Source organism: Rhagoletis zephyria, unplaced genomic scaffold (assembly GCF_001687245.7).
Source record: "Rhagoletis zephyria isolate East Lansing unplaced genomic scaffold, Rhagoletis_zephyria_1.1 Rzeph_scaffold_02291, whole genome shotgun sequence".
Classification (NCBI taxonomy): Eukaryota; Metazoa; Arthropoda; class Insecta; order Diptera; family Tephritidae; genus Rhagoletis; species Rhagoletis zephyria.
The window spans coordinates 28,334-41,567 of NW_016159375.1; the positions used below are offsets into that span (position 1 = coordinate 28,334).

Here is a 13,234-nt window from a genome sequence, read left to right on the forward strand (position 1 = left end):
AAAATGTGAAATATTCGATGATTTTTGAAAACAACTCTGTCTTGGGAATGGCATAGACCAGCAACAAAAACATTTTCGATCAAAGAATTCATTTCAGGGGGCAAACAGGGTATAGAAAAATACAATCCACCCAATTTCTGAATCCCTGAATGACTTCCGAGAGGATTGTTTATTTCGAAGTCATCGAAATAGAGGAATAAAGGCAAAACTATTTTATGTGGACTAAAAGATTTAACTTTATTACGCCACAATTTTCCTTGAACAAAGTTTGTGATTATCTTGTCATTACTCATAAGATTGCAATAATTATTGTGTACAGATTTAAAAACTCCGGGTATGCTCAGAAATTTCCCCAAAGTTTCTCGCATCGGAATACATTGAGCTGTGACTTCGACAATTTTTTTCTGTATTATGCCATTATTTAACTTATCGTCTACTCGATCGCCAACAATGTATTCTTTTGCTTTAATGAAAAAACCCGATTCCCGAAAAGCTTTGAATCTTAAATGTTCCGTAGCAAAATTAGTAAATGGAAGTGTTGTGTTGTCAAATTTCGAAAGGATTTTTCTTTTTAAGTCATGTTTGATATTAGAACTTTTCATTTCATTTTCAATATCTTTCTTCAATATGCACAATATCTCTTCGAATAACTGCTTAGTGGATTCAATAGTCTCTTGCACAAAAATGCGAGGTAAACGGTGGTCAGCATACAGTTTTGCGGTATATTTAAAAAAAACTGTGTGAAGACCCTCATTACCGTTGTCATTATTATTATCTTTTGCATTATATGGCTGTTCAGTGTTGGTTTCATCCTGTGAGTCCAATTTTGTAGATAAAGATTCTAATTTTTCGGTGGCAATGTACTTTTGTTGCGACAAATTACGATTAATCTGTGTGGATTTTATAGGAATTACGTGAAAGGTTACTAAATGTTTACGAAACTTTGTCATACTCATAAAAGTTCTATAACAATTGCTCTCTTTACATCTGAAAGTATCGTTTTGTCTTGAATTGTGTTGCAATGTGAGATGATGAAAAAGAGACGTGATGCAGGAAAATGAAATCTCGCATTCTGTACAAAGTGGCATTTTGACGAATTTTGTAACCAATAAAAACAAGAAAACTTAAAAATCTGATATCAATTTCATACAAACAAATTAATTTGACTTGATTAACTATCAATAATTGCAGTCAATTTGGCATTACAAGTTTTTGTTACCGATGAAAATTAGAAACCGATATCAATTTTGTACATTACATTTCGCATTACAATTATTTTACTGATGAAAATTAAAAAATTTAAAAATCTGAGATCAACTTCATACGATCAAATTAATTTGATGGATAACTGTCAATAATTGCAGTCAATTTGGCATTAAAAGTTTTTGTTACCGATGAAAATTAGAAAACCGATATCAATTTTGTACATTACATTTCGCATTACAATTATTTTACCGATGAAAAATAAAAAACTTAAAAATCTGAGATCAACTTCATACGTAGTAAATTAATTGTAGTAAATTAAACACGAAGTGTTCTCATAAGTCTTATAACTTCCGGTTGTTTCATCAATGCTGCATACTTGTCTGAATACCCAACGATGCCGAAGAGGGATTCTTGTAAAATTAGCCAAGATCTGCAGCTTACAGTCGAGTAAGGGCTATACAAGGCATGAAAGGCCTTAAAAGCTACTTCCACAGCCCGGGTTGGACTTTCCAACAAAAACGGTGTTCTATCGAGCACAAAATAGCTGCTTTCTATGGTTTTCAAGTCTGCCCCAACGACCATAGGGAATCCTTGCACTGTAATCCCTTTAGAAAAGTATTTTTCTTCAACAAATTTTAATGTCTTCTCAAAGTCTTGGATTCTCTGAAATATACATAATAATATACAAAACACAGTAATTTGCTGATAATTTAATACGCATATGTTGTACTCACTTTAATGTGAAGCAAAAATCCCTCTTTCATATCCTGTTTGCTTGCTTTCCATGCTTTACCTTTTGGAACTTTAAGTGGCACGGACGGGAGTAGACCAGCAAATGCATTGAGTACTTCTGCATCTGATTCTGCGATAAATAAATTAAATAAATTCATATGTATGTATATTTTACTGCATTTTCGCTCCTTGAAAGTTTTACCTATGGTTTTGTGTTCATTGTCCCTTACTTCAAACTGAACTTTCTCCTTGAAAGCAGTCCAGTGTGTCATCATTCGCTTAGCAGCATCAGGATATAATGTGTCAAAATCAGATTCAAACTAAAATTAATAAATGAATTATTATATTGCGTATCATAACTATACCACACCCACATATTGTGAAGTTTAGAGAAATTATTTGTATTTAATTTTAATTATGTAGTTTATTTTTATTTGATTTAATTTTAAAACATAGTTCATTCTGTGTTGCGCTTTCGTACAAAAGTATTTCGTTGATTTTTTTTTTTAATTTTGCACTAAATTTGAAACATAGATTTATGTAAGTGGTTTTCGTTATACTCAGAATGAACTATATTTTTTACAAAAACAATTATATATAGTTATAAATAACAAAAAAAAAGTAAAAACTTTTCAATATGTGGTTTTTGCATTCACACTGCATAACGTTGTGCCCATAACTAATGCGAGTACACGAAACTTATTGATAAAAAGACAATTACCAATTTATAACCAAGTGGCTGTTTGAGTACAGGGTATTCTAATATATAGTCGGCGATTTGTTCGTACTTAGTGTCATTGCAAAGTTGATTTAATCTCGTTGAACAGGTTATTCTCCAATTCTCCGTAACAACTGCCCAGGGTTCCAGGTGAGTTCGTAAAAACTCAGTAAGTGAAGCAATATTTTCCGAACCTTTAAAAGCGGTGTAAAAATCATAAACCATTTGAATAATTTGTTAATTTAAAATACAAAATTATGTGCATTTCTTATGCACATTTGTATGTACCATGGTACTGGAGCTTTACATTTATACTCGTACCAAATCCGTATATCTGAAGTGCGGTTAAAACTTTTCACTGCACTATAATTTTATAAGTGAAAATTCTTAAAACCTGAATGTGTTTCTGGTAGTCGCGGATGAATTCTTCCAATTGTAGCTCCTTCAATCTCTGTCGGCCTTATTTTGCGGAGGGAACACTCACGGAGGTCACGACTGAACGTCGTAAACTGGTTCCACAACTTTCCTTTAGCTAATATTGTATCTCGTGCTAGTCCTACTCTTTGAGCAGGAATATAATAAGTTTCCTTCGGGGTATTTAAAAAACGTTTTATTAAAACAAACATTTGATTAAGATTATTAACAAATATAGAAAACCAACCTTGTCTTCATTCGGGAATAATTCACTAATTGACTGCGACAGCTGTATGAACCTTGCAGTACAAATGCTGCAAATGGAAAATATATGTACATGCGCGTGTTAAAACTAAAACTTCACTACTCCACTAGATGTTTGTGGTTCAGTACCTTTTCACATATTATACTATTTTAGTGCTGATATGTGCAATAAATATTGCTAAATATCACATATCACTTCAATGTTTTAATAATGCGAAAATTCGAGATGCGTAAGAAAAGTTTACCAGCTGACTTGTAGCGCTGCCACTATATTTAAACAAAATTATATTTCCTTTTAACACTGCGTTTACACCGTGTATATTGCATTAGCTTTGCCATTATAATAGAAATTGAAGACTTTGGATATTTTTAGACTTCTGGAGCTTTGGCAAACTAAAAAAGTGCTATGTGAAAATACTGTATATGACTTAGCTAAAACTATAACTTTTTTTAAAATATTGGAAAAGCTAATAAGGCCATTGCCTTATTCATATAAAATAAAGTCGTTTTTTAAAGCTTTATAAAGTGACATTCTCACAAATTTTTTTTTATTTATTAAGCTTTTAAAGTCCCTTATATTTTAATGAATTCGGGTGAACTATTTTATTTAAATTTAGTGGCAGTACCACAAGACAGCTGGTACATTTTCCTCAATTTATGACTTTCTAATCGAGGATACTTACACTGTATTGGGGTTTGCGGCGAATTCGTTGTGAACAATGATGTTTGAAAAAGAATTCCTAGTTTTGTCGTTCAATATTTTGTTCTTTTTATACCGACTTATAATAATTTTTCCGTCACAAGTTTGTTTAAGAAGGTCCAGCAGGTACTGAAATTTAGATTAAATGTATTACTTTGCTTGATGAAAGTTATTGCCAAATTCATATTTATACTTTTTTTCCACTCTCAGTTCGAGCTTTCTTTGGTGGTTCCGCTTCTGCATCGGATTCATTGAAATCAATCGACTCGTTTCTGATAACCGCACCAGCCCTTTCAGTGCCTGTTATCAAAGCTTTCTTCGAGTTTTCTGAATCGCTGGATGAAGAATAAAAATCACTTACATCATTCTCTGCTCGTCCTTGATTAATGTCCTGGATTTTTAAAAACAAAAATATTACACATACATAAGTTTAAAAAAAACTTAATGGAAACCTTACTACCTTCGTTAAAATTTCATGTAGGAATTCACGAAAACTGGCCCGGAATTTGTTCCGTTGACTTACCAAGGGAAACAATTGTTAAATTTTTTCATTTGAAAGTAATTTGAAGTCAATCTCGGTAAAAATTTCCTCATCTGCAATGAAGACGATTATAAATATTTTTAGCAATTAAACAATGGTCTACTCTTTTAGTTTTCAGATACGCAATGTAACTTTTCAAGGTTATGTGCGCCACTGAAAGTCTTAAAGAAAACCTCTTGCAGAAATCGTACATTCAAATTCATACTCACCTTCGAAAATGTCCACGTACTCTAACAGCCCGCATTCTTTAAACTTTTTCACAAGTATTTTGTCCATAATTGAATAATATTCGGTGATTTAAATAGCAAACACAAAAACAGATTGAATTTTACTTTGCGTGGTAGAGGTGGAAAATATCGATGATACTATCGATATATCGATGGTTTGTTCTTCCTTTAAAAAAGCTATCAACGTTTTCAGACTATCGATAGTATCGAAGAGGTAGAGCCACAGAATAAATAACCTACAGAAAACGCATCTCATAATAGAACAAATTTGTTAGCGAGCTCCCGCGCTGGAACCCATCAAGCGACATGCGCTGCCTAGTTGCTAAGCGTTGCACAAACAATATTTTTTAATATAATCGATTTCTTTCGGCATAGAAAGGACCAAATTAGAGGTGCCATAACCATAACGCGTAAGCCATAACGTAGTAAAATACTTCAGAGTTGCTTATGGTTATGGCGAAAAACCAAAATTAAATAGATACCTACGATTATGGTTATGGCTCTGGTGTTATATTATGGCACCAATACTTGTTTACAGGTCTGCGCGTACGTTTTATCGAAACATTTAATTGCTATGGTTGTGGTTATGGCTATGGTATGGCACTACTAATTCAGTCTTAAGCTTCTACATGAGTATAAGTTATTCTGTGGTATAACTTAATGATCAACAAAGTGCGACAATATTTGATTTTTTTGAAAATCCACACATAAATTCCAAGGAAATATTGGTGAAATTATAACTCATTTGACGTTTTCCAGCATGGCAATTTTTTGGTTGGTTCTTGAAGTTTTGAAAGGGCTACAAAAGTTTAAGCCTGTCCACATACAACTTTGGCGTTGCGTTCGCGTTGGGCGCGTTCATAAGACGTAGCTGTTTAGCTCAACTGCTACGAAACTGCTGGCAACTGTTGGACCCAACAATTACGTCTTAGAAACGGCTTGATGAATATGCTGCCAAATGAACAGCTGAAAAATGTAAACAAATGAAATTGCAATAAATAGAGATAGTTGCGCCGATAGTATTTAGAATTCAACGCTGAACTGCCGCCGTTTTGAAAGAATCGTTCAATGTTATAATGAATTAAACAGTGTATAATTATATAGCAACCATCTTAAAAACCATATATTTAGAAACGTAGTATTATTATAAAATATTTAAGTTACTTTATCACATCAGTAATATAAAATAAAATAAATTTGTTTGCAACTGCCACCTAACAAAGCGGCGTCAAATTTGATATAAACGGCGTAAGTCTTTTCGATCAGCTGTTTAGGCTAAGCCCAACGCGTTGAGTTCAGGTAGCGTAAAAATTTTCCGCTGGAAAAAATGGCGGAAAGCTCCCAACTGTTGAGCTGAACGGAACTACTCAACTGTGCGTTTCTAAGATAAATAGCAAACGGTTAGGCAACAGCTACGTCTTATGAACGCGCCCGTTGGCGTCGCATCAACAGCTGACTATGAAAAAATGAATTAAAATGCAGCCGTCCAACGCAACACAAAGCTGAAAGGTGGCCAACTCTCATATTTTCGCATGCGTACTTCGTCAGCTGATGCATATTAATAAAACTTTGTGAAATATTTTTCTTTGTTAATCAAATACAGGCAAGAAATATAATTTTTCATTCAATTATTGATATGAAATATTAATTTATTTGTCGTTAGTATGTTAATTTAGTGGCCAAAGCTTTCGCTGCCAAGCTTTCATTGTAGCAAGCAAACTTTTAACGTGCGTCCTGTCAAACGAGCGCCAACGCCAAAGCCAGTGCGAAAGTTCTATGTAGACCGGCGTTTAAGAAACCATCTACATTTTTAAAGTTCGAGTTAGATATGCCTATTACTTATATGTATTTTATTGAAAAAATGAATTTCTTTATTCAAGGATTGAATAATTTTATTGAAATGTTATTTTATGAACAACTTCAAACCCCCTTTCTTATTATATAATCCGACATACTGTTTGTATGTTTTTATGTACATATGTAAAATAAATAAATTCGATATCCATATATCGATATGGTTCATCAATACTATCGGTAAAAAACGATGGTCAGTAATATCGACAATCTCTATCGCGTAGGTTCAATAGGTATTGCTGCTGCTTGAAGCACTGCCACTGAATATGGTTCGCTGTTGCAAGAGGCAGATAGCAATAGTACAAAAACGAACAAATTTCGATTTATAGTCTAGCATAAGCAAAAAAGCGAGAAGGAGGTAACTAACTGAAATTGCTCGTTAATATGATATTGGTATAGTAAAACATTTAATATTGATACGACATCCATAAATCGGTCTCCCATATCAATAAAGCTAGAACAAAACAATATTGTTCAGGGATCATCTGAATTTTTATGGAGTAGAAATATGATTTGTTACCGTGGCTATCACAAATGGATATCGCATGAAATATCTTAGTAACAATAGTGAAATTGACACGTTATCCCAAGCATTTCTCTCCGTGTAGTATACCCTCGGTAATAGCGACAGATAAGAATCAGTGGCTGTTGCGATAACCGAGGTTGTCGCGATTACCGGGCTTTTTTTTATTATAAAATTAAAGATAAAAACAACAAAAATGTTGTCATCAATTTCATACACATGCATGTATTTTATAAATTCACTCTTCGTACTTCTCCACCAACAAATTTCAGCTAATACTGTGTCAGGAAATTTATATCCAAGCAACCTTCGCAAGCTGTTGAAACCGCTCGATTTGTTCGCCTAATTCAGTTAATAACTGTTGCCTAGAAAGGAGTGTACTCGTATCCAAAACTATCAAACGTTTTAGAAAACTTTTACTGGTTTTGCATTCTTGTACCCTAAAAACTTGCAAAGTTGGGAAAATTGAGAGAGCAAGATGTGATAGAGAGCTGGAAATTTCTGCTGAAAAAAATTGTACCAGCGAAAACTTGCAAGTAAGAAAATCAGCTGATCACAAACACATGATTGTAAATAAAGAAACAAAATATGGCATTTTTGAGTTATTGCAAATTTTATTATTAATGCTAGTATACAACGAAAAAGTGAGTAAATTTATTAAGCACAACGTTTGTTGAGTTTATTTTTAGTTAATTTACTATAAATCTCCAGTTTGTTTACTTAGTGTACATATGTATGTTTGTGTGTTTTCAGCTACATATATTATCTATATATATAAAAATGAATTGCTGTTCGTTAGTCTCGCTAAAACTCGAGAACGGCTGGACCGATTTGGCTAATTTTAGTCTTGAATTATTTGTGGAAGTCCAGGGAAGGTTTAGGAGGTGAGTAAATATGATAAAAATGCTAGGAATCTAATAAAAACAACAACTTTGTTTTTCCTTAGAAATAGGAATGGTCGATTATCATTGATTTTAACTTCAGTTGTTTACTATCTGTCAGATTAATTTTATGTAGATTGAAAAATTTTAAATTTTGTCGCAAATTAAATTTATGAACGCGACCACAATATTTGACATTTGACAACCAACAAATAGATCGATCCTTTATGTCGGTGGATTCCTCTTATGACAAATAGTGCATCCTTCTATCTTTGTGAGTGACGGTTACCGCTACGTGCGCGAGAACATTCTTTACTTCGGTGATCCTTTGTGATAGTGATATTTCAAGTTACGTGCTCTGTTTTTTTGATCTTTTGTGATAGTGACACCTTATCGCTAAGTGCGCGAGAACTTTCTTACTTTGTTTACGATGCCGAGGAGAACACGACCTGACTTAGGTCGTCGCAGTCAATCAAATGTGCGAAGAGCTACCTCACGTGCTAACCGCACTGATGACCAGAGAGCGACAGATCGAGAAAATAGTCGTATTGCTATGTCTGAATTGCGTTCTTTAATGAGTGACAATGAAGTAGATAGGCTTAGAATGCGACGAGTTCATGCACATCAAACACAACAACAGCGAGCACGACATAATGAAATTGAGAGATCCCGCAGACGCAGTGCTCCTGTGATCCTGGAACGAGCTGCATTCCACTATGATCCGGCAATAGATTATTATGCCGACAAATCGGTAACAATTGGGGAAATGACAATGATTTGTAAATATTGTAAGGCGTTAAAATACAGTGGTGAATCTACTGGATTATGTTGTGCTGGGGGCAAAGTAAAATTGCCACAATTGGTCCCACCACCAGACCCCTTACGCTCTTTAGTTTCTGGGATGGGAAATGATTCTAAACACTTCTTGGCCAACATTCAAAAATATAACACCTGTTTCCAGATGACATCATTTGGCGCAACACATATTGTACAGGACAATTTCATGCCCACCTTCGAGGTATTATACCATAATAGTTTTTTGTATATTCAAGTTTGTATTGGAATATGTATCAGATATAATTATTTGGCAAATCTTTAAAAATTACAGATACAAGGACAAAATTTATCACTTACTGGGGGCGCTGTTACCACTACAAGATGCAGATTATCAATTTTTACAAATTTATTTTATGGGCAATTCAGATGCGGAAGTTGATAAGCGATGTGCTCATAATCCAACAGTGAAGAGAACCATTGTCCAAGGATTACAAATGTTTCTTCTTCAGAACAACAATTTAGTAAACATGTTCAAAATAGCATTGGATCGGATGCCATCCGACAGCCATAATATTGTCATTCGAGCTGACAAAACACCTGCCGTTGAACACACATGGAGGTTTAATTCGCCCACCATTGACGAAGTGGCTGTTGTCATTGTCGGAGAAAATTTACAATCTAGCGATATTGTGCTTCATCGTCGGGATAATTATTTGAAACGTGTATCTGAAACACACAGGACTTATGATGCGTTACAATATGCTTTGATCTTCTGGCAGGGGGAAGATGGATACCATTTTAATATAAAAATGGTTAATCAAGTAACAGGTGCTGAAACCAACAAAAAAGTTAGTGCTATGAATTTTTATTCATACAGACTCATGATCCGTGAAGGTGAAGTAAATCATATTTTGATGTGTCGACGGCTTTTCCATCAGTTTGCAGTTGACATGTATGTCAAAATTGAGACTGAACGATTGACATACATCCGTTTGAACCAACGACAGTTTCGATCAGAGGAATACATTCATCTCCGCGATGCTATAAATGCTGATGGCAATGTGAATAATCTGGGAAGAATGACAATTTTGCCAGCCACTTACATAGGAAGCCCGCGCCACATGCACGAATATGCTCAAGATGCTATGCCATATGTTAGGCATTATGGCCGCCAAGACTTATTTGTTACATTCACCTGTAACCCACAATGGTCCGAAATCAAGAGGGAATTGCTACATAGCCAAACACCAGTTGATAGACATGACATCACTGCCAGAGTTTTCAAACAAAAATTGAAATCTCTAATGAATTTCTTCATAAAGCATCGCGTGTATGGCCAAGTTCGTTGTTGGATGTACTCTGTAGAATGGCAAAAGCGTGGTCTGCCACATGCGCACATTTTAGTCTGGTTAGTGGACAAAATAAGGCCCGATGAGATTGATTCCATAATTTCAGCTGAAATTCCAGATGAAACAGTTGACCCAAAATTGCATGCAGTAGTTACCAAACACATGATACATGGACCTTGCGGAGTTTTCATTCCATTTAGCAGTGCATTTAGAAAATGGACAACGAGTATATTTTAATGAAGGGAACGCGGCAGACAGAGCGGCATGTCCACCGATGACAACATTAACAAGTTTCTTCACAGTTTGCCAAACTGATGATTTTGCTCGCACTTTGCTGTATGCTGATATGCCACGCTATTACACATGGAATGCATCATCAAAATCGTTTCAGCGTCGAAAACAAGGAACACCAGTTGAAGGACATCCAAATATATTTGTTTCAGACGCTCTGGGTCGCATCTACACAGTACATCCAAATAACGATGAATGTTATTATCTGCGGTTGTTGTTAGTGAATGTTCGTGGTCCGACATCGTTTCAACAACTGAGAACAGTTAATGGAAATCTGTGTGCGACTTACCGTGAGGCATGTCGACTATTACATTTACTCGAGAACGATTCGCACTGGGATGATACGATCAAGGATTCCGTAATATCTTCATCGCCACATCAAATTCGTACATTGTTTGCGATTATCATATCGACATGTTTCCCCTCGAATCCAAACAATTTGTGGGTTAAGTATAGGGATGACATGTCTGAGGATGTTTTGCATCGTGAACGCCGTCAAACTTTGAATTCTACACTACAAATGACTGCAGAAATTTACAATGAGACATTGATCATGATAGAAGATATGTGTTTATTGATGGCAAATAAAGTATTGTCGTGTTTGGGGATGACAGCACCCAATCGTCATATGCACGACGCATTAAACCACGAGCTGCAAAGAGATCAACAGTATGACACTAAAGCATTGGCCGAAACAGTTCGCACAAATGTGCCACAATTAAATCAACAGCAAAGAATTGCGTACGACACTTTGATAGAAGCTGTGAACAGTGGATCTGGTGGACTTTACTTCCTTGATGCTCCCGGAGGGACCGGGAAAACTTTCTTAATTTCATTGCTTTTGGCGAGGATCAGATCGCAAAATGATGTAGCTCTAGCGCTGGCTTCATCTGGAATAGCTGCGACTCTGCTAGAAGGCGGGCGAACTGCACATTCTGCCTTGAAGTTACCATTGAACATGCAAATCAATGAAACACCAATTTGCAACATCGCCAAAAATAGCGCAATGGCCAAGATCCTACAGGTATGCAAATTGATTGTTTGGGACGAATGCACAATGGCCCATAAGAGGTCACTGGAGGCACTGGACAGAACGTTGAAAGATCTTCGTGACAACCAAGATATTTTTGGTGGGGCCATGATTCTGTTGTCAGGTGATTTTCGTCAGACTCTTCCAGTTATTCCACAACTGTTGCTGATGAACTAAACGCATGCCTAAAATCATCAAATTTGTGGCGGCACGTAAAGACACTGCAATTAACAACTAACATGCGAGTATTTTTGCAACAAGATGAAACTGCAAATGTGTTTTCGAAGCAGTTGTTAGACATTGGAAATGGTAAAGTCCCAATGGACACCTCGACCGGATTCATCACATTACCCACAGATTTCTGTCACATCACACACTCAAAAGAAGAGCTTATTCAGCGTGTTTTTCCAGATATAGCGCATCAGTTCAATAACCGTAATTGGCTGGGTGAACGAGCAATATTGGCGGCGAAAAATAAAGATGTCGATGATCTCAATGCGACCATTCAGAATTTTCTTCCGGGACAGTTGGTTTCCTTCAAATCAGTCGATACCGTTATAAACCAGGATGACGTAGTTAACTATCCGACGGAGTTTTTAAATTCACTGGAATTGGCAGGACTACCACCTCACAATTTGCAGTTAAAAGTAGGATCAGTTGTCATCATGCTGCGTAACATTAATCAACCTCGACTGTGCAACGGAACAAGACTGACTGTGAAAAAGATAATGAAAAACGTCATTGAGGCAACAATCATAAAGGGAAAATACAAAGGAGAGGATGTCTTGATCCCGCGTATACCGATGATTCCAACGCATTTACCATTCGATTTTAAACGTCTACAATTTCCCGTGCGTCTGGCCTTTGCGATGACCATTAATAAATCCCAGGGCCAGTCGTTGGAAGTTTGCGGAATCAACTTGGAGTTTCCCTGTTTCGCGCATGGACAATTATACGTCGCGTGTTCGCGCGTCGGAAAACCTTCATCTTTGTTTATTTACGCACCACAAAACAAAACAAAAAATATAGTTTAACAGAAAGCTTTAAATTGATTAACAGAGTGTATCGTAACTGTGTGTGTGTCAATATCAAATTGAAACCTTATAAATAGCCAGTATTTTAGACAAACTTTTTTTTGTAAGTATGTAATTGTTGTGACGTGACTATTTTTGAGCAACATCAAGTGTACAATATTTTTTAACTAATTTGTAGCTTTTTAATATTTGTAAACTATTATAAGTAACATCATAATAAGAAAACTTGACCACCTATATTTTATCTGTGTTGTATTTAATGTAGATAAAGATATTATATTAATTTGTATTGTAAGCGATTAAGGCAGTACGAAGGCAGTCTCTCTAACGTTTTTAGCAAAAACGAAGAGACTGATAGGCCTAAAATCCCTACGGGAAACATCAGAGCCTTTTCCGGCCTTCGGGATGAAAGCAACACTGACTACCCTCCAAGCCTTGGGGACGTACCCGGGCCTCACGCAGTTCACATAAATAGGATCCAACCAATTGCACGACACCTTCAGAGCCCTTTGCAGTTGCGCAGGTGTGATGCTATCGGTCCCCGGCGACTTTAATGGTTTAAACGAATTTATCGCCTAGGCCATGTGACGATCATCCAGAAGAAGGGAGAAACAAACGCAAAAACATTTATATCATGCGTCAAAAAGTGCGATAGCGATCCGAAAATTGTCGCTAACTGGTTACAGAATCGCC

At 35.9% G+C, this 13,234-nt stretch overlaps 1 protein-coding gene across 1 annotated transcript; it reads left to right on the forward strand.

The window, feature by feature from the left end:
- Positions 1-11,746: 11,746 nt before the first annotated feature.
- On the forward strand, positions 11,747-12,541 carry LOC108366502 (ATP-dependent DNA helicase pif1-like). The gene has a single exon (XM_017620922.1). It carries the CDS (start codon positions 11,747-11,749, stop codon positions 12,539-12,541), a length of 795 nt encoding a protein of 264 aa, XP_017476411.1.
- Positions 12,542-13,234: the final 693 nt, after the last annotated feature.

Excerpts from the sequence above, each read along its gene's own strand:
- LOC108366502 (XM_017620922.1), top strand. The coding sequence starts at position 11,747 with ATGCGAGTATTTTTGCAACAAGATGAAACTGCAAATGTGTTTTCGAAG.